The sequence below is a fragment of the Phalacrocorax aristotelis genome, chromosome 6 (assembly GCF_949628215.1).
Source record: "Phalacrocorax aristotelis chromosome 6, bGulAri2.1, whole genome shotgun sequence".
NCBI lineage: Eukaryota > Metazoa > Chordata > Aves > Suliformes > Phalacrocoracidae > Phalacrocorax > Phalacrocorax aristotelis.
Window position 1 is genome coordinate 23,750,367 of NC_134281.1, and position 21,579 is coordinate 23,771,945.

The following is a 21,579-nucleotide window of genomic DNA, read 5'->3' on the forward strand; positions in this document are numbered from 1 at the left end:
TTTTTAAGGTGAAAGTATTTTGATCTCTGCTTTTAAAGTGCTGTAAGGATAATTTGAAACTTTGAAAAAGTTTGTGCAAAGCTTGAAAGTACTCATTTATTGTTTCTCGAGAAGTGAAATACAAAAATAGACATTTTATTGCTAGGAAAACAGAAGATTTGTTAGGTTTCATACACTTGCCAGCAGTAGAAACCTGTAATTCTGAATCATTTAGTCATATTGCTGCTTTAAAGAAATGTAGATGTTGGTCACTATGCAGTAAAGCTAGAAAAAAAACCTTCCAGCAAAATAAAATTTAAAGAGTTTTAAACAAAGCTGATATGTATTTTTCTTTCTTCCTTTTCCTCAAAAATTTACAGGCGTCCTAGAGGAGTTATTTCCACTCCAGTGATAAGAACTTTTGGAAGAGGCGGAAGGTACTATGGGAGAGGTTATAAAAGCCAGGGAGCAATTCAGGTAATAAAGCCGTGTGCCTGACTTGAAAACACTCTAGTTTACAGGCTAGTATGGTATGGACTTCCAGACCTGCTAATATTGACAAGCACGACTTTAAAAGGTAGAAGCGTTTCTTACAGTGATCTTGCCTGCGTGTTGCTGTAAGCTGCACAACCAGTAATGGATGACAGGCTAGTGTTGCATCTCAATTATAAGCAAACTTTGGCTATAAAGGCAGATGTGGAAGAATGTATTTTGATAGGAAGGCTGTGCCTCCACAGCTCTAACCAGCCGTGGGAGTAGAAGAAAATTTAGGAACATGGGAGAAATACAAAGCTGAAACAAATTAGCCGTTTCTGTTCCCGCCCTCACTCTTTCCCAGTTTCTTTTCTGGGACCGCAGTCCAACCTCATGAAGAAAAATGAGTAGCAGTAGAAGGATCTTTGCTGCTGTATGTCTCCAAATATAAGAACTTAGTCTAAACTTCTAGAAAATAACACACCAGTCTTTCGCCTCATGAGCAGAGAGTTACATTTTCGGTGACAATGTATGGAGTGTCTACAGAGCATGGTTTTTGTCTTTTCCATGCATCCTTTAAACATGGCTGAAGCAAACTGCTGTTTCATATTAAAGGCCAATTGCTTCAGAGTTATGTTTTCCTCCTTTTTCCATTGTTCTTGCTGCTATGCAGTTTTAAATGTTGATGCAAGTCCCAATGGTAGTGGACGAGTGGGTAGTAAATAGGTGGAAAACTGTCACAATAAATATATCATACGGATCTGCAATTTGTCTGGAGGCATTAGGATATAAGAGATGGGGGGGAGGGGGTTGCAGGTATCAGAGAGTAAGAGAAGGGAAGTTCTCCAGTGGATAATGAAGACACTATTAACTTCAAGTAAAACTTGCTGTGGTTCTAGGTGTAAAAATTCAAAAATTTTTCTTCCTTGTTAAATTTCTGAGTATGCAGATTATATAAGTCTGCAAATGTACCTATGTATTTAAAGCTTTACATCTTTTACTTTAAATAGAAGAGAAACCACTATGTTAATTATATAGTATCTAATTTCCAAGTACTTTAACCTGGGAAATAAAGGAAGCACTGAGAAGGAGCTCCCAAATATTTTGGGCTTACTAGAGGTTTACATATATAAATGTAGTTCAGATAGTACCTGTAGGTGGATGGTAGATAGTCTTGACAGTCAGCAAGTTTGGGTATTCATATTTTTATTAATGGTATGTAATTTGCATGGTAAATACGTGTGATCACAAGGATCTTGGTCTAAAATTGTGCCTGCAGAAGAAGAAAGATAAATGGTGGCATTTTCTTCTGACTGGTCCTGAGCTCATTGGATTTTACAGTCATCAGTCACTACAGTGTATATATTCCTTTTTCAGGAAGAGAAAAAAGGTGAATTAAAATGGGAAACCTAATGTGTAACAAGTAGATTTTGATACCCAGTTAAGATTAACTGGCAACAGTGTACTTCCCAGTCTTACAAGCCTGGGCAGTTAAGGAAAGAGTGCCTATGTAGGGCCAGATTCAGACATGCGTATTTACACCAAGAAAGATACTCCCTGCACTGACTTTATTGATACTCATTGTGAGGTGATACGAACAAAGGTTGGAGAGTCTGACTGAAATAAGCAATTTGTAGTTAGCAAAGGTTAGATATGCCTATTTTTTTCAAAAGATGAGACCTTTCACTCTTGATCTGGAAAGAAAGAAAAGCATGTATTTAATCTAAAATTAGTGAACCCTGTAAAGAAGTACATTTACTGTGATAAATATTCATTGTCCTCATATGCCAGTCATACACCTATGCAGTGTTACTGCAGAATTTTTTGTGATTTTCTGGAAAACAAGGTTTATGATCCTGATGCTAGAGAACAGTTCTTACTCACCTGCAAAATCTTTCAGCAATTGAAAAAAGTACTAACCATTCTGTTTCTAGTATGTCAAAATTAAGATTATTACACTGAAACTGTTGCTATTGTTTGAGCTGTGTAAGATGTCTGTATATTAAGTCATTTCTTAGTACTTTGTTAACAATGCGATAGATAGGAATGTTGCTTCTTCGCAACCCAACCTACTGATTTTGTTTTGTTGTTTGAAGCCTGTTATGCTTATGGAATACTGGGATAATTGTTGCAGATGCTTAAAAACTAAATATACATTCTAACGCTGCAGAAATCTGTTTTTGATTGCTATACTCAGTCTTGTAAGATTCTACTATATGCTCTTCATATAAAGTCACTTTCCTAATCTCAGAAGCATATAGACTAGTATAGATCATATTGCATGGTACTTTTGCACTTCTTTAAAATTTGTCTGAAAAAGTTTTGGTCTGTATTTGAATAACATGTAATCCTACCATTAAATTATAATGTATATGGACCAAGAAGCAGAGTTAAGATGTATATTGATTCTCAATTTTGGTGTTTCCAGACATTTATGTAGCGCTTACATTGTGAAATAACTGAGACGTCAAAGTTAGAAAGGGCATTTTACCACAGGAGCATCAGAAGGCATGGCTAGGAAGTGCCCAGAAACACTGAAAATTATTTCTCATCTGTGCTGTGCCGTTTATTTTGTGTGCCACTTCTTATTTCAGTAGTATGTAATATTTGGTATTTGCGTGTGATACTTGTGCACACTGCATGCTGCTTATTAATAGTGACTTTGTAACAGATTGTAAATATATAGCAGTGGTTCTTCAGTAATTTTCTTCTTTTTTTAAAAACTAGGGCAAACCTCCTTATGCTGCTTCAGCAGAAGAAGTAGCCAAAGAACTTAAGTCAAAATCAGAGGAATCTAAATCCTCACTTGTGTCTTCAGATGGATCCCTGGCTGAAAATGGAGTTGTGAATGAGGAAAAACCAGCTTCCCAGATGAATGGGAATACAGGAGACATCAGGGCTTCCAATCAGTCTGAAAGTGCCTTGAGCAATGACTCTAAAATGTGCAATACAAATCCTCACTTAAATGCACTAAATGCAGACAGTGTTTGCCATAAAGATGATACTCTTGAGGCCACTGTCTTAAAAAAAGAAGAGTAAACTTATTTTTTATAGAGGGTGAAGGATGTTGGGAAGGGTCAGGATTAGGAATATCTGGAAAGAAAGAGAGCCTACAGTTATGTACATTTTTTCCTTTCCGTAAGAGAAAAATGAGGACTTTGGAAATTCGGATCCCTCTTTGATGTCAGAGATTTAAACAACACATTTTTAGTTTTAACCAGTTGTAGTCAAAATGCTACAATAAAACAAAAAAGAAAGAGAATGAAGAGCATTTGACTCCCGCACTTAAAATGAAGTATACATAAAGTTTAAACTGGTTATGACAAAAGCTTGTAGTTTTGTTTTTTTGAAATATAAAGACAACAAATTTTGGCAGTCTTTAAGTATATATAGCTTAAAATATAATTTTTAGTACTTGGCACCATATGTATGCCATTATATTTGATTTTGCATTACTGTGTCACAATAAAGCTTTCTTTAAGGCTTTGATTTCATGATTATGGGGGGAAAAAGGCACAACCACAGTTTTTTTTTCTTAAATTTCATCACTGTTGATGTGGTTCTTTTGTGTTAAAATGTGCAAACTATCGAAACTAAAAATTATAGAGTAATATTGCAGTTCTGCTGATTTTAAATATACATCATACATACTTTACAAGCAAGTTAAATGGAGATAAAGTTGAAATCATAGAAGATGCAAATGACCTTTCAAAATAAACACAATGTGTTCTGAAACTTTTTGTGACTAATACCATGCATCCGTGATCAATGAACTATGTGGTTTTGAATCAGACGTAGACCATTAGTACTACTATTTGAGCTAAACTTCTGCATGGTTCATAATTTTTAAAGTGTGTAGTTAATATTATGCATGTTATTGTCCTCTTTCTTCCATTCTTACAAGTACTGTGCCCATTTGCAAAACAAAAAGCTAATAATCAGTAATAGTCCTATAAAAGATGTTAACTATGTTTAGTCATTGACTGATCTTGCTCTAACCTTAAAATTTTGTGATTATTGACCTCTGTTGCATTTATTCTAAAACTTAAAAAAAAAAAATTATCTAGCCGTTTTGAATATCAACGTTACCCTGGTGTACTCATTGCTGTATGCATTATTGTTCTCTGTTGCTGTTTTATGCCTTCATATTAGCAAATATGAAATTCTGTGAAAAACAAAAAAAAAAAGCTTTGATCTTCAAAAAAAAAAAAGTACCCCCCTTCTGTAGCAGGAAAAAATGGCTTGTTCTTGAGAACTTTCCCATCAAGAATTTAGTATAAGCAAATATACCTGTATCATTTTGATGTTTTTGTTAGTGTTTCCAAACTTAATGTACTTCAAAATCAGAATCATTTCTTTATATTCGTTTTCATATAATTCTCCTGATGCTCTTCATCACACATTAGTGATCAGAAATGAGGTGTAATTCCCCATTCCCTGCCCGCAAGAGCTAAGTAGGTATCTTAATGTAAGTTGAAGGGAGTTCTGCCCCAACTCATGGATTGTGCAAGAATGAACTACTGTTGGGTTTGATTGGTTGTAGATGGATTGTGGTGTGGTGTATTTGAAGGCTATTGAATGCAACTTACAGTGCTTAATAAAAATCTTTATTCTTTTAGTATAAAATACTGTATGCCTTTTTTGTCAAATATTTTTTTAATTAACATGTTGTAAATAAAAGTTTTCCTATGCCCAAATAAAACGAGTGAGTTAGCAGACTGCATTATGTCCTCCCAAAAGACGGGGAAGGAGAACGCAGCGTTTACACGCTGCTGCTGTTGGGGAATACCACACTTGATCAGAGCAATGCTTTGTCCATTTTATTTTATGCAGCTGCTTCAGATGTCGACATTTAAATGTGAGATGGTTAATAAGATGCAAATAAGACAAATAACAGGGGCAGTTGTTTAAAGAAGAAAAAGACCAACCCCAGCTGCTCGCCAGGCTTGAAATATCAGATGATCAACAAAGCCTGTATCTCAGCTCCTCGTAGCTGAGAATAAATTTTTCTGTTACACGGGAGTTTTCTCTGCATCATGGATCATATTGACATGACTAACATGAGGGGTTATATAATTATACCTTGGTTGGTATCAGGAGAGTGTTTTTGTCTGGGCACACCCTTATTGTCTGATGTCTCTATCTGAATGTTAATCTGTTTAGTGCCTGACACACTGTTGAAAATGAGCTTGCCCTGAGCATTTTTGATCTCGTGTTGTGACTACATGAGTGGTGTTAACAGCTCTGTGCTCCCAGTATAGATGCAGTTTATAGCAGTGCAGCTGTGTTCTGTGCAAATGATGGCAGTCTTCCCCTCTCTTCCTGAAGTCAAACAGGCTGGAGAGGAGCAGTTGTGCTGGTGTAAAGGCAGTGATGGGGGGATCCCACTGTTGCACTTGGGCGGGATTGTGTCCCTTCCTCCCCTGCACTGATGCCGTGTTACTCACCCCATGTCAGAGCTTATCTATTCTGGAAACATTATCCAACCTCTTGTTCTGGTGAAGGTTCAAGGCACCAGTTGCCCTCTTTCCCAGCAGTACAGAGGGTGTGTTTCACTTTTCTAGCATAACCTTGTCACTGGCATGGAATAAGAAATAGCAACAGAAATAAAGGTGCATGGGAAATTTCACTAATGTGCCGCGTACTGCAGGTGTGATGACTTCACTCCTTTCCTCAGTGTAACTACGCCAGCAAGATTTTTCATGGGCAGCCAAAGGGTGCCACGCTATCTGCACAAGTGTGACTGAAATTAGGATGTGAAAGTACAGCAGATTTAGTTCATTGGCCAGCATGTAAGGTGTTGTATTTACTTTTCTCCAGAAATTACAGTGAAAAAGTATGGCTTGCATGGCATATGTGTATTTGGCCTGGAGCACAGATTTTATTAGTGGCCCGTTTAAACCCCTGCCATTGCCCCAGAGAGGCCGAAACCCAGCTCCCTGGCCAGAAGCTGCGCTGGGGTGGGAGGAGGGTGAGCCCTCAGCTGTTGGTAGATAATAGTGGAATTAGCAGTGGGGACATCTCAGAGGTACCAGAGCTCCCTGGTCCCTGACTGGGAACATCAGTGTCAAACCCAGAACCAACACCAAGTTGGTGTTTTTTTCCCTCTGCAATGGGTGCGTGCAGTTCAGCAGCGGAGGGTGGTTCGGGTGGTGGCACGGTGGGCGCGCTGGGGTGGAGCAGGGACTGGCAGGCTGGGGAAACCAAACGATACTCTGTGGATCTACACTCCATGGGGGTAGTGGGGGAGTGCCTGTCTTCCCTCTTCTCTTGAGTAGCTTCCTGCAGGAAACACGATGCATTTCTAATTAATTTAGGCCTCTTCCAAAGAGTTAAACTGACTCTGGAATCAGTGATCCTACGGAATGATCGGTATTGCCTGGGCTTGCTCCTGAAGAATGCCTTTCACATGTGGGTTTATACATCAGCAAGTTTGCTATGTTCTGTTATACGCTGTGCTACATGGACCTTTTTAATGTGTTAATTAAAACAGTCAACAATAATTATTACCCACATGCAGACAGGTTGTCTGCATCTCCTGTAACAATACTGTGGACTCCTCTTTGACAGCAGCTCAGCCCTGAGGTGTTTATGTGGCTGACTTGTGTCTTGCTGCTGGTCCCCTCTAGCTGCGTTCATCTCTGCTTATTATGCTGGAAGCACAGAGGGCTGCAGCATGCCTGCTGTAGTGGGGGAATGGGGTGTTAGGCTTTCCATGCATTGCCTGAAAGTTTCCTGTTAGTGACCCAGAAAAATGCTTCAGGCACCGAATGTAGACGTTGAAGCCAGCTCTTTGCCATGCAGAAGGTCTTTGCAGCTAAGTGCATGCCCCTGCAGATGCAGCATCTGGAATAGGTGCACAAGGGTGGAGGGGCTTATTGTTATTTATAAAGGCCAAAGGGCTCTATGAGAACTGAGCCTTTTTATTTCTAAAGTGAAAACTGATAAGAATAAAGATGATGGCTCTCAGACCTCTTGTCTTAGAATCAGAATGAATAGAATAGAGTAGAATAGAATAGACTATTTTAGTTGGAAGGGACCTACAGTGATCATCTAGTCCAACTGCCTGACCACTTCAGGGCTGACCAAAAGTTAAAGCAAATTATTAAGGGCATTGTCCAAATGACTCAAACACTGGCAGGCTTGGGGCATCAACCGCCTCTCCAGTAAACCCGTGCCATGGTTTGACCACCCTCTTGGTAAAGAAATGCTTCCTATGTGACCAGTATCTCATTATCCATCTCCAAGACAAGAGTTAAACTGGGAGAATCGGCAATTTTGGTGGGGATGCGTGGCCACTGTCCATCCCATGCCGATGGGCTTAGCTGTCAGCTGAGAGCAGAGCCCTGCGTGGCTTGCAAGCAACTAAAGCATCAATGCTCCTCCCTGGGCTGGCCTCGCTAATTGTTTAACTGTGTGTTAATGACTAATAATGATCTATGTGCACCACAGTCAATCACTTTTAGTGCATTTTTTCACATCCAATCTTCGGTGAGTCCTAAACGCAGGCAGGTGGGTAATTACTGACAGCAGAGAATATTTAGGGGCTGGGGGTGCCAGTGCAGCAGGGGCCCAGCACAGGCAATCCAGAGTGTTTTTCAGTCTCAGCTCTTGCACGTTAAGTGCAGCATTGTGTTACGGACAGAGGAAGATGAGATTTAAGCAATCTTCTGGATGATAAGTGGCCAAAGAGCCCCCTGCCCAGCAGGGATGGCAAGCAGCAGGGGCAAAGAAGAGCTGCAACCATTTTATTTCCCGTGCTTGCAGTTGTGCTATTTAAGGTAGCGGTTGCATTGCTACCTTGTTGCATTGCAACATTGGAAGGTTGCATCATCGGTGAGGGGGGTGTAAGCTGCTGCGCTACCTTCCAGATCCTCTTTGAAAAGTCTTGAAGGGGTGAGTTTTTCAGGGTTGGGGCAAGCCCTGTGACCAGCAGAATCCTGCAGCAACCAGCAGCTCAGGGGCTGTTCCTACACCTGTCTGTAAAAGGTTTTGATGGTCCCTCATGCCAGTGTGCAGGATGGAGCCCCAGCACCCGGTCACAGCAAGGACACGGAATGGGACAGTGCAGCCATCACTTCCATGCTGTGAAGGGATGAAAAGTGAGATCGTGGGCACATTTTTCAATGCAGACAGTGCTTAAAAGCGTAATTATCCAGACCTGAGGCAGATTACAGCTCCCTCAGTGAAAGTTTGTATAATCCTTTTTATTGTGCTGAAAGCCCATGAAACAGCCAGAGCCGAGTCCTGTCATGCCTAACCACTGGGTAAGAGGATACAGGTGGGAGCTGGCAGATGCACAGCCCTGGGGTAAGGTGAGATCCCCAGCAGCTGCTGCCCTCTCTCCCCCCAGGGAAGCCCAGTCCCCATCGGGTACTGCTCTCCCCTGGGAGCCAGCAGGGTCGTGCAGCAGGTTGGAGTGGGATGGTTCCCAGTGTCAGTGCCCCACTGGTGTACCCTGGCCCAAGACATCCGACCCACCTATGAGTGCAATCACTCAACAGCAGCAGCTCCCTGGGGTGGCATGAAGGGCCGGGAGTGGACCAGCTGCAGGGATACAGCGCCACAGCCACATGAACCCTCAGGCTGCGTTTTGCAGAGTTTAGTAGACCCATCTCTAACTGTGACTACTATAAATGAATAAAAAGGATGAAGTAGTTTTGCATTAATCATTCCCTAAAAGACTGTTGTTTAAAAGAAAATGTTGCATAAATCTGCTCAATAACTTTAATTAAGCCAGTGGCAGTATCCATGCAAGCGTGTAATTCCTTTTTACCTGTGGTTATAGCAGGTTTTGCTCAGCTTCCCTCTGGGCACTGCCCCGAGCTTGGGGAGTTCTTCGTGACCCCTTTTCCTCCTTATCTGATGAGTTATGGGAGCTGCACCCTCCTTTCCTCCGGGCCAGTGTGAGTACCTGCAGCTGCTCCTGCAATCTCCTCTTCCAAATGTGAAGGGGCCATGGGTCTCTCACCTGACACTCATCTGCTGCCTGATCCTCACTCATGCCTCATCCTAGACCTTGACCTGACCCACAGGCCCATGCTCTGCTCAACCTGCCATGCCCTGGTCCAGCACGCTGTGGCAGGGGAGGGTACAGAGGCAGGAGGACATGCAGTGGCAGGGGAGGATGCAGCATATGCCAGCGCAGACCAGCTGAGGGCAAACCCATGGTCCCTGCACAGCCCAGAGCCCCCATCCTGAGTTTTGCCCTGCAACAGCTCTCCTTGGACCAGACAGAGGAGTGAGAAGCTCCTGAGCTCTTCCCTGGGAGTTTTGCCTTCCCACGGCAAAGCCGCAGACAAGACTAAATACTGTTTCTTTTCATTTAATACCGAAGCTGAGGACGCTAATGCCGTGAGGGATTCAGGGGTTTTGGCAGGAAAAGGTGTATTTCTGAAAGTACTATGGGATTGTAATCTGTCCTTGGTTTGGCATTTAGGTCTGGTGCTTGCTGGTGTATTTAGTGAGGTAAATGGCTGGGGTGTGCCCTGTTTTCTGGTTGAAATCATGACTGTTCACACATGGCTACATGAACTGATAGAGCAATTAAAAAAAAAACATGGGTGAAGGAGGGAAACAAAAATATTAAGTAAAAGTTGGGCAAGGTACTGCAGAAAAGCAGGAGTATCATAAGATGCTGACAACATTCAGCTTAATTCATAGTGGTTCTATTACAGTATTTGTAATAAAGCATAACATTTAGTGCCCTGCTCTCTGACTTATTAAATGACTGCTGGGTGCAGCTGGTGAGTGCAAAGAATGAAGGATGCAGGTGAAGAACAAACCAAGGGAAAGGGGAAGGCAGAAGAATGAGGACCTGTGCAACTACCACTGCGTGGATGGGATGGGATGGAGCAAAGGGCCAGCTGGCAGGATGCTAAGCAGCTGCTGGAGGGTGGCATTGGAGACAGACGGCTCCCAGGGGTGTCAGCCTGGATGCACAGCACCCACAGGTGCCTGGAGCTCCACAGAGGGGACAAGGGCGAGGGCAGAAACCCTGGCCCACAGGTCAGGCTGGGTGAGCTCGCTTGCTGCTGCTGGGCTGGAAGTAGGCAGATCACACTTGGTTTTCATCTGCCTTTTCAGAGGATGCATCAAGGCTGTCTCCTCGGGCGAAGTGTCAGAGGGTCTGCTGTCAGCAGTGGATTTTGCCACTTGCTTCAGGCCAGGCAGCACCTTCCCTGCAAAGCTCCAAGAAGCATGTCACCAAGCGTCATTTCTAGTAAACCTTGTCAAAGCAAATGTTCTTTTGCTTTGTTTCTCCCTGTCAGAGTCATGTTCATCTAACATTTAATTCTGCTTTATTTATACTCTCTCTTCTGTTCTTTAATGGGCTCTCAGCAAATTGAAAGAGAAAACTTACAATCACTTTGAAACTCTCTCTTGATAAACTTCTGGCTTCTTTGGCTTTCTAAAAAAATGAGCTTCCTGATCCCTAATAAAACACAGCGGGGAGAGGCGAAATAAATGTGAATTTGACTGATGACAGCAATGGGCCCGTGCACCTCTTCCTCCTTTATGAAGTTTCAGACTAGAAAATGCTTCTGGTCCCACTTGGACTATACCACGTAAGAGATGAAGACAGAAGGCAGCTCCCGCACAGCAGTGTGCTCTGGGTGAAAAATAACAAAAATCAAGTCCAACTGCCAAGCTATGAAATCTGTTTACAAATGGTTTAACTGTTATAAAAAAACATTTTACATGAAGCACCATGGTGGCCACATTACTTGAGTAACAGTGGCCAAAATCCTTTTTTAAATAGCATTTTTTGAAAGGTGTTGCCTGGGTTGGCAACCAGAATAGTCTAGGGAGAGCCATGGCGACTGAGCCAGTATCGATGCTCCTGTGCCCAGCACTGTGGAGCGAGCCCCGGAGGAGCCTGGTATTTTCCCCCCTCAGGACATGAATGTGGTAACCAAGTACTGACTTCCACAGACTGCAACTGAATCTCTTCTAACAGTTTTTCTACTTGGTGCATCTCAGCCTTTGTACCTGGTTGGTGACCCCTGGTCTTATGATGGCAGTGATGAGCAGTCTGGCTGGCCCTGCTCCAAGATCCAACCATAAGAGAAAGGATTATTAAAACATATTTTAATACATACTAACATATTTTTTTCCTTCTTTCTGCCTTTTAATTCTTTTTATCTGCAGTGCTGCCTGGGGACTTTTCTTGGGTTTTAACTTTGCATTGGTGCTGGTGTATTCAGGCCATCATTCCTGGGGGCTCACATGTGGTTTGGGGGGGCTCGTGCATAGTTGGGGGGCACAGACATTGTTTGAGAGCTCAGATGTACCATGCAGCAGATGAAGCGAGGCCTTTGCAGAGGAGTGGAGCAGATCACCTCTGCTCTCCTCCAGCAGCTTAGTTTTGTGGGAGGTCTACTCGTTGGTGCTGCTGCCACCTCTACATAGGTCGTAGCTCTGCCTGCAGTCTGGCGGCTCCTGCTGCCTGGGGTAATGCTGCAGCCCTGCCAGCTCCATCAGGCCAGTGGCAGAGGTTGTTACACTCAGGGGGTTATTGTACCCGCTAATCTGGATTTATAGCTGCTGGGTACTGCCTAATATGGCCACTGTTATATAAAATAGAAGAGTTTAATCAGGACTTAAGAAAGAGGCAATAACTGAGTGTGGCATGAGAGGGATGTGCTGGAATATCATGTTTTGGGGTTTTTATTTTTTTAATGTAAATGAATGTGAATACTAGTGCTTCAGATGTTACATTTGCTCGCAGAGCCTGAAGAGGGCTGCCGAGCCTAACCTGATCGTGCTTGATGGGGAGGAGCTGGTGGCAATGGGGAGGGAGACTGGACTGGGTCGGCAGAAAGGAACACGTACTTTTCTTTCTCTTTCTTTTTTTTTTCCCCCCACAACCTCTATCAAAACACTTCCTAACCACTGGGGGTCTTCTAGTGTGTATGAAACTCAGACAATGAGCAAATGACAAGGATAGTATAATATGCATGCTGGGAAACAGCATGACTCTTGAAGCATGTATGGAAACTCTAGCCCAGGAGCACCTTGCACAAAGTAGAGCTGATTCAATGACAAAAGGTTATGAAGGGGTCCGAGCGCTGCAGCTGGGGATGCCATGCAGGTGCTGGTTTCTGTGAGTGCAAGTGATTCTCAGGGTGTGAGTGGTTCCCACTTGATGCCACCCAATGCAGGCAATTATTTAGGTCAAGGAGAGCAAGGGGCAGACCCAGCCAGCAGGCCTGGGGGTCTTTGCAGAGCTCCCCCCACACCAGCCTGCCATGGTGATGACCCCGCAGGGATGACCCCAAAAATAAAAGCAGTCCCATCGAACCACTCAGTGCTCCCTAACCATGGGCCATGATGTAAACTGGGTCCAGGCGTGCCCCAGCTCCCACCATCTGTGGCAGCCCATGTCTTCTGCTCCCTGCCACTTGCGTCACCGTTGTGCAAACCTCCTGCCATCCTACTCCTGCCTTGTTTTTCCTCTTTCAGATGAGGGTCTACTACCCTTTTAACTTCTTGGGTGGAGCCAGGAGGCATAAAGATGTTTTGCTTTTTTTCCCTGGCCCCCAGCATGGAGGGCATGCAGTGCTTCTTGGGTCTTTTTTCTTCTTATTATTATTAATTTAAGTCATTCTCCTGAAGGTTACATTACATGAAGAACTGCACACATAACATGAATGGTGACTAAAAACACGTAGCCAGCATGATCCCTCCTGCCACGTGGGCATTGAACTTCAGGACCACATTTAATAGAAATATTTCTGCTGCTGAAATAAGCATCTGCTTCTGTCACTGAGCTTGGTAAAATGTGACAGTCATTTCACTGCTTTACACCCTGCTGTAAAATACAGGCGAAAACTGCTTCAAAAATATTTATGTACTCAATGTTCATTAAATTGGAGGTGGCTTTGGTTGTCAGGTCTTGGCAATATCATGTCCAGCCCCTGCATGTGGCAGTGCTGTGCAATAAAGCAGGCTGGCTTTGCTCACACAGGGCTTCCTGTGGAAAGCACCTACTGACACTCCTGCCGACCTGAAAGGCTGCAGGGCATGGTCTGGGAGATGCTGCGAGGCCTCCTAAAGGCTTTAATATAGGACTATTTAATACAGCCCACGCAGCTGTGGAACAAGTAACACATTAAATGTTTTCAATATTAAATGCAACATCAATGTTTTAGACTCGGACCCATTTGCACTATTCTTTCCAACTGCTCGCTCACATGCAGTGAACTATGAGTAAGGTGCATCTCTTGGCTCATCCCCACACCACGAGTGTTTTTTTCCCACTGCCATAACATGAGGGAGTGCAGACATGTTGTTCCTGGTCCTCTTTTCCCCCAAAAATAGAACCAAAATGACAAAGATGTACCATGAAGAAACTATGAGTCCACTAGCAGAAAGGAAGACTTTGGCCCTGCTTGCTTACCTCAACCAGTTACCCTGCCTAATATCCACCAAGTTGAACTGGTGCCCAGGTAGAGTTACTGATGATGCTGCTTTCTACTGCACTGCCAGCTGCTTCCCAAGACAGCCTTCTGCTTGTGCTCCTGCCTCTTCCCACACCTCCTCTCCATGTGTGCCCCTGAGGCTACAGCACAGCAGGATGGGAGGGCTGCTGTCAATTTTCTGAGTTATTACAATTGTTTTCCCTAAACAATAAAAATAAAACAAAATATCTAAAAATTTAAAATCGCATAAGAGAAACGGATAAATTTTTATTGACACCTGATAAGATGGTGAAAATTCAGATTTTGTCTGTGTACTCTGTACAGATTCTGGTGACCCACAGCAAATACAAGATTTTAATGTCAGTATGATGCCGATACCCAGTGAACTAACTTCTCCATGTCAAGATGGTTTGTGACATTATATTGTGTGCTGAAACATAAGGCAAGAGAGAAGCGTTTGAGTGAGAAGGTACATGCATGAACTGATAAATGCAAACTGCATTAAGAGTTATAAATACCAAATAAATTATTTAACTAGGTCTTTAAACTGATTTGCTACATGAAAGGCCCTTTTAAACCAGTCTCCTTTTATGACGCTAACCATTTTAAATTTAAAATGCCCTTTACCTCCTCAAATGCCCTGCTTGGGTTTTTTGGGGCACTTTCTTACAGCATTGAAACTACCCCTTTTGTGTATTTACTGTATAGAGTTCCCCATAGTCCTACGGCCATGGGCTGATGGGTGTTACTTGACCATTTGTGCCGACTGAAATAGGACAGTATGGTGTGGTGTGAGATCTATCCAGTTACCACAGTGGGGAAATTTGGTGTCAGAGGGGAAAGCTGGAAGGGATGTAAGTTGTCATCTGCTGACCCCTCTCCTCCTGCAGCACAGTGATCCCTGTTCTTTCAAGGTTGGTTTCATAGATACCTTCTTCACAAACATTTACTTAAAGAGTAGATATGGTCAAGAGGAAAAAAAGATAACTTTGTTTACTTCTCTACATGGAAATAACTGGGGGGGACAGTTGGGGAAAATGGGGACAATGTGTCTAAAGTTACAGGGCATCATAAAATAGAAGGACCTTGTATATAGCATCATAGAATCATTAAGGCTGGAAAAGACCTCTAAGATCATCAAGTCCACCTGCCAACCCAACACCACCATGCATCCCAAACCATGCCCTGAAGTGTTCACGTCCACAGGTTTTTTGAACACCAGGGATGGTGACTCCACCACCTCTCTGGGCAGCCTGTTCCAATGTCTGACCACTCTTTTCAGTAAAGAAATTTTTCCTAATATGCAATTTAAACCTCCCCTGACACAGCTTGAGGCCATTTCCTCTTGTCCTATCACTAGTGACTTGGGAGAAGAGACCAACACCCACCTCACTACAACCTCCTTTCAGGATCTACACCACTGCAGAGGAAATCTATAGGAAGAACACCACAAAATGGTACGGAAAACTGGGAATCTAAAAAAATTATAGCAATCCTTCCCTCTGTGCTGATGACTGAGTCTGAGCCCTTTCTGAACACCACACGAGAGGTGGGACCGGAGAGTTCAGTACTGTGAGCCATCACTGTTCAAACTAAAGGAGCTCTTCCAAAGTGCCTGCTTCAGGATGTCACCATGGTGAGACTTCTCCTCCCAGGTCATTTAAATACTCCTGAAAAATCCCATCCTCTCCCATGAGCTCCAAGATAGCACAAGATCTCTTTGTGCAGTCCCTGGACTCCTAGTGTTGCATCAGCTGTGTGAACATCCAACTGCTTACTGCCTGCGGGGCATGTGACCACCATGCAGATGTTTTTGGGTTATCTGTTTGGGCCTACGTTGCTGACTTTTTTCCAATTGGTTTAAAAGTATGTATTAAAACCTCACTTCAAAATTTAAAAAAAGTTATCTCAATGATCAAATTATGTTTTGCAAAGGCTTCTCAGCATAGCTCCACCACTCAGTCCTCCCTGTCTGAGAGCAGTCAAGCACCCTGCTGTGGGGCTTCTAGATCGAAACACTCATGGAAAAGTCAGGACAATGAGACAACCTCACCGATTAGTTTCTTTATCTGCTAATCCCTGGCAGAAAGATATCCACCGAGTCACCCATAATTTGTTTCCATGCAACATTGGCAATGTCGGCTTTCGCAGCCTCCAGCACCACTTGAAATAATCCAACTGACTTTCCAGAGGAAAGGAGTAAAAATACCAACACTGTGAGCACAGCTCTGCTGTTGGATATAACCATCACCCGAGGAGCAGCACAGGACAGCTGAGGGGCCTTAAGCTGCTCCAGCCCCATTTACAGAGGAGTGTCTGGCTACACCCTTGTATGTCCCAGCTGCCCTTTGTTGTGGTCACCAAATTCCCTGGGGCATTAAGAGGGTTTAGCTCACCAGTGGCTGCAGTGGAGACATGCAGACACTAGAATTTCGGGCAGTGCTGTGGAAATAGGGCTGTTTTCATGGAGGTGCTCTGGGACTTGAGGGATGGCAACAAGGATATAGTTTTTCACAGATTGTAAGGGCTTGGTGTGAGCAAAGCCCATAAAACGACTGGGAGAGGGAGACGAGCACAGTATGTGGTGTGATGAGCTACTACGCTTGCAAGTGATTCTATACTCCTTAAAAATTAAAATACGGATTTTACAAAAGGCAGAAGGCACTCTGGCATGCATTTCAGGAGTGCAGAGGCAAGAAGCCCAATTTCCGCGTGACTGTCACATACCAAAGGGCATCAAAATAGCTTCATACTCTGCTCAAAGCCATCCTGCAGAGCAAAGAGATGCCAATAGATGCACTTGGCTTTGACGAGCAGAGAACAGATGCTGTAAAGGTGTGTGTAACTCTTGTGATGGTTCCCAAGCCTTTCCTCCTCATCCTGCTTTACTACCTAGACTTGTTCTTCTACTTCCTGGTTGAAGTTCTGAGCAATTAAAATCATGATAGATCAATTTAAACTTAAAAGAGGTCTGATTTTTAGAGGGCAGATACTTATGCTGTTCAGCACGATGAAGAAAATAGGCCCCTTTGTGTGTCTCAAGACATTCAAAACACGTCATTCAAAACAACTGACTCACGATTTAAAATGCAGGTCTATAATCTTCCCCCCGCATTACCACACCTTGAGCTATGTCAAAAATTTAATTTCACTCTCATAAATGTCCACCGTGGACCAAGGCATGCCATTTCTGACTTGTTCAAAGGTAGCTCTGCACGAGCACTGGCTGAAAGTCATTTCTGTGGTACGTAAATCCAATGGGCCAGGTAAACAATTTTGACAGTCCCTCTCCGGTTGTGCTAGGCAGGTTCTGCCTATACTGACAATGTATATACCTCTGTAGAAAAATCTAGAATTGAAGTTATTTGGTCCCTTGAATTTCCCTAGTCCTTCACAGGCAATTTCTGAGGATCTTTGCAGACTGATCAAAAAAGGCAGAAGAATGTCCATTTTCTCTTTCTGCTGTAACAGAAATAGAAGATTCCCCCCCGCATAAGAGATGGATTCAGGACGCTGAATCCATCATAACTGGAATTAAAATAATGTCTCTGTTGGGACTTCCTTTGTAAGCACATCACAGGAAGCTCTTGCACTTCTCAGGGAAGTGTGCCAGTGGCTTCTGAACGCTCTGGGGACATGGATCCCACCAAAATGCCCCATGGTATGATTGTTTTACCCACCCTAACAGCTCTTCAGAGCTGTGGGGGAGAGAGGTTCTGCATCCTCAATCTCAGTTCAAACTTGAGGGTTCCTCTTTTGGCCTCGCCACTGCCTCCCCATCTCTGTCTGAGAGGAAGCCGGTGTCCATGGGTATGTGCAGTCTTGGGCTACACGGACATTATGTGTTGAAGTGGTCCTTTGTGGCATGTATTCAGCACCCTCCCGCTTTGACTTGGTGCTTCATGGACACCAGTTTATTTTCACCTCTTTGGCGTAGCAGCCCTACTCACAATAGTGAAAAAGCTGCCTCGGTCTGAGGTAGGTAACTTTAAAAGCAGTGATATAGTTCTACCAACTAAAAAGAAGGTAATTTAAAAAAATTTCTTAAGGTAAATGAACACCCGTGCATGTTGAGAGGCCCTTAAACACCACAGCCGCCCGAACACCAGACCATCAGGGCGTTATTTCTGCTGGCAGGGCAGCACGATCCTTACTTTTAAGCATGCCTGCTCCCTGATGGCTTGTAATGAAAAGAGGGCTTTTGTGTTTCGCTTTTGCAGACACACATTTAGGATCACCCCGCGCTGTGTTTACGCCGGGGGAGGGCGGGTGTGTGTGTGTGTGCGAGCAGCGGTACCCCCGCCACCGTCTGTCAGTCCGTCCGTCAGTCCCCGTCGCTCCCGCTGCCGGACACCCTCGCCCCACACAGCCACCCCCCCCCCCCCCCCCGCAGCGGGGAGGGTGGGTAGAGCCCGTTTCTTTAAAAAAACTCCCTCCTGGCAGCCAGGAGGTAACACCCCCTTAAACCCCCCCGAGCCCCCGGCGGCAGCGCTCACCCTCCCGCCGGCCGCTCCGCCGAGCCTCACCGCCGCCCGCCCCGGCCCCGGCAGAGGAAATATTGCGATGTTGCGAGCTGACGTAAGGACATTAGAAGGAAAGGGCTACATTTCAGAGTGTTTATGAAAAGCCTCGGTACTGTACTGTCACCAGGGGGCACGCAATAGAATGCATTTCGCCAAACATTTTGAATAATAATAATTTAACAACAACAACAACAAAAAAAGCCCCAGTCCGGTCGGCGCTCGCAAAGCCGGAGGAACCATGCAGCCAAACTTTGGGAAGCCCTTTATTATTTTTCTGACATTGCTCGCCCGCCCTTGAGGAGCCGTAATTGCATTATCTGATTTTTTTTTTTCTCCCCCCCTTCCCCCCCCTTCTCCCCTCTTCCCCCCCCCTTCTCCCCTCTCCCCCACCCCGTCTCCTCGACATCGTGAATTCGCCGGCGTTTCGTTTCGTTTCGGCAGGAGCAGCCGCCGGCGCGACCCCGCGGCAGGAGCCGCCGCCAGCCCCACTCGCTCCGCTCCTCCGGGCGTCCAGCCTTGTTTTGAAGGGAGCTAACATGGCGACGGTGCCCGTCTATTGCATCTGTAGGCTGCCCTACGACGTAACCCGCTTCATGATCGAGTGCGATGCCTGCAAGGACTGGTTTCACGGCAGGTAACACAAAGAGATCGGGCCTTTCCCCCCCCCCCTTTCGCCGCGGTCCCGCCGCTTTTTCTCCGCCGGGCAGCGCGGGGAGCGGCGCTGCCGGAGCCGCCGCCGCCGTGTGCAGTTTTCCAACAGGCCTTTTTGGAGAGGAGGAGGAGGAGGAGCCACTCTGCCCCCGTCTCCCGCTCGCTCTCTCCCTGTTGTATTTGTTTTGTGTGTGTTTTGTTTTGTAAATTTTGCTACATTCCCCGCACAAAGCTCCCCCCCATCCCCGGGGCTCCGGTGTCACCGGGGTGGGGGGGGCCATTGTGCTTTCCTCTGGAGGGGATCGTTCCCGCCGGCCGGCTGGGCGATGGCAGCGCGGCAGCGGGCTTTCACGGCCGGGATGTCGTGTGTGTGTCCCACGCTGCCCTCCCCTAGGCTCCCCGCCGCTTCCCTCAGGGAGCCGGGCGACGGGGGGCCCGAGGCGGGCAGGGGCGGCGGGGGGCCGCGGCAGCGGAAGACGGGGTTCCGCCGCCCTGTCAGCGGGCTCCAGCACCGGACGCGGCGGGCCAGGCCGGCCTCCCGGCCGGGGTACGAAAGGGCTACCCCGGGCACCCCCCCTCCCCAGCCCGCCGCGGCTCCCTGGGGCGGCGGGAGCGGGGAGGAGCGGGGCGGGGGGCGGCCGGGGTGTTTCCCGCATGACAGGGCGACCATCGCCGCGCCAAGCCTTGTGGCTTAACCCTTGGCGGGGCGGGTGGCGGGCTGAGGGGAGCACAGCGGGGCCCAGCGCCGTGCCCGCCCTTGCGGAGGGTCGGCGGACTGGGGGAAGCCCCTCGGCGCCGGGCGGGGCGGGAGAGCGCCGTGCCCCGGGGCGGGGAAGGCCGGGCGGGGGAGACCCCGCTGGCCCAGAGCCCGCCCCGAGCCCGGGCAGGGCATCGCCGCCCGGCGGGGAGCGACTGCCGGGGACCTCCGCTGCGCCTCAGAATGGGCGCCTCCCCGGCGGCCCGGGCAGGGGGGCGGCTGCCCCCGGCCGCCACCGCCGCCCGGGGCCGGCCCTGATGCCGCCGCCGGACCGGCCGGGGCCGGGGCCTGCCGTAGCGGCGGCGGCCGCCGGGCGGGGGGAAGCGGCGGGCGGCGGGGGAGGGGGAGGGGAGAGCCTGAGAACGGGGCGGGCCGGAGCGGAGGACTCCTCTTTTCGGCTCGTTTCTCCCCAAACTGTCCTCTCGGAGCGGCGGTGCGGCAGACAATGGGAGGGTGGCCGCGTTGGAGTTAAGGCGCAAGTTCAGGAGCGTGTATTATTATTTTCCTCCTCTGTGAGAAATAGGGAAGTTGGTGACTGGAAAGGCGAGAACACCAAAATTCACCGAATTACGCGGGAGGTCGGCCCGGCACCGTCCAGCGGGCCCACTGCGGGGCCCGGAGATCAGCGCCGGGGGCGAAGGGGAAGGTGCCATGTCCCGAGCGCGGTGGGAGATGCTGGAGAAGCAGGGCGTCTTTGGGGGGCTGTCGGCCAGAGGAGGCTCAAAGACTAAATGATCGGAGGTGTACCGCACCTGCGAGACCCTCGCCTGGCCGGGCCACTCCACACAGTGGTACTGGAAGGCCCCTGTGATGGAGGGGAAGGTGGAAGAGGAGGGCAGTCCTGCCGGCATGTTTTCCTTGCGTTGGGTGTTACGGGGGAGGATGATGGAGCGTTACCAGCAGTGCAGCAATTCTCCATAAGCGATACAAGTGTAAAAAGTGAAATCAAAATCCGGTAAATCACCTGGATGAGTGCTTTTTATGACAGGTATTCAGTAAGGTTAAACTGTAACTCTTTCATTTTAACCAGCTCCAATAATTGCCTCAAATTAGTTGGTGGAGGAGGTGAAGGCAAGAGGTACTGCCTGCTGCTGTGGTGGTTCACCAATGCCCGAGTAGGCCCTGGGTCAGCTGCAGGCTTCCCCAGGACTACCTGTGTGCACAAAAAGCTGTTAAAGAAACTTTGCTGTGGCATTATGGGTGATGTTCCAGCATTGATTTAAAAAGTTATGTAGAAGCATGAAGCAAAATACTGAAATAAATAGCTTGAGTGCCAGTGGTGATGTTGGGGTACTCCACACATGTGGTTCTGGATATGAGGCTTAAAGGATGCACACTCACCTGTGTTGGTTAAGATTTAGGCACTGATGACAAGGGGAGGCTGATTTAGAGGCTGAAGACAAACTGCAAGTGTTGCTGGAAAACTTAAGAATGTGAAAAAACTAAGATTTTTGTGCAAAGTGGGGATAGAATGGGCTGGTAAAAAGCTGAACACCAAAAGGAGTTAAGCTGCCTGTATGTGGTTGTGAATTTTAATTAAAACTGATGAAAGGTGATTAGTTGTAACTGATAAGAAAATTATCGTTTTGTGAACAGCTCAGGGGCAGTATCTTGTGCATGCCCAAGGAGAGGTATTTCGTTTTGTGGTATAAAGGGACAGAAACAAATTGTAGCTCTGTCATGGGGGTGTTGGGCCCTTCTTGCGTCACTCATGGTAACATCCAGAGGTGGATTTTAAAGTAAAGAAAACTGAGAAGGAGGAGGCTTCTCA

General features: G+C 46.4%; 2 protein-coding genes across 8 annotated transcripts in view; both read left to right on the forward strand.

Moving 5' to 3' along the window:
- FAM120A (family with sequence similarity 120 member A) overlaps positions 1 to 5,079 on the forward strand; it is a 55,269-nt gene extending 50,190 nt beyond the window's left edge. For both annotated transcript variants that reach the window (XM_075096663.1, XM_075096664.1), the window contains 2 exons: positions 360 to 456; positions 3,181 to 5,079. In XM_075096663.1, the coding sequence (XP_074952764.1) occupies positions 360 to 456; positions 3,181 to 3,492 (409 nt within the window). In that variant the 3' untranslated portion in view covers positions 3,493 to 5,079. The remainder of the gene's footprint in view (positions 1 to 359; positions 457 to 3,180) is intronic.
- Positions 5,080 to 18,350: 13,271 nt separating this feature from the next.
- PHF2 (PHD finger protein 2) overlaps positions 18,351 to 21,579 on the forward strand; it is a 92,461-nt gene continuing 89,232 nt past the window's right edge. The window contains exons 1-2 of one of the 6 annotated variants that reach the window (XM_075096668.1): positions 18,351 to 18,455; positions 18,842 to 19,034. In XM_075096668.1, the coding sequence (XP_074952769.1) occupies positions 18,937 to 19,034 (98 nt within the window). In that variant the 5' untranslated portion in view covers positions 18,351 to 18,455; positions 18,842 to 18,936. Of the gene's footprint in view, positions 18,456 to 18,476; positions 18,705 to 18,841; positions 19,035 to 20,237; positions 20,797 to 21,579 lie in introns of those variants that run through there. The other 5 variants (XM_075096669.1, XM_075096672.1, XM_075096667.1 and 2 more) reach the window with 5 other exon arrangements.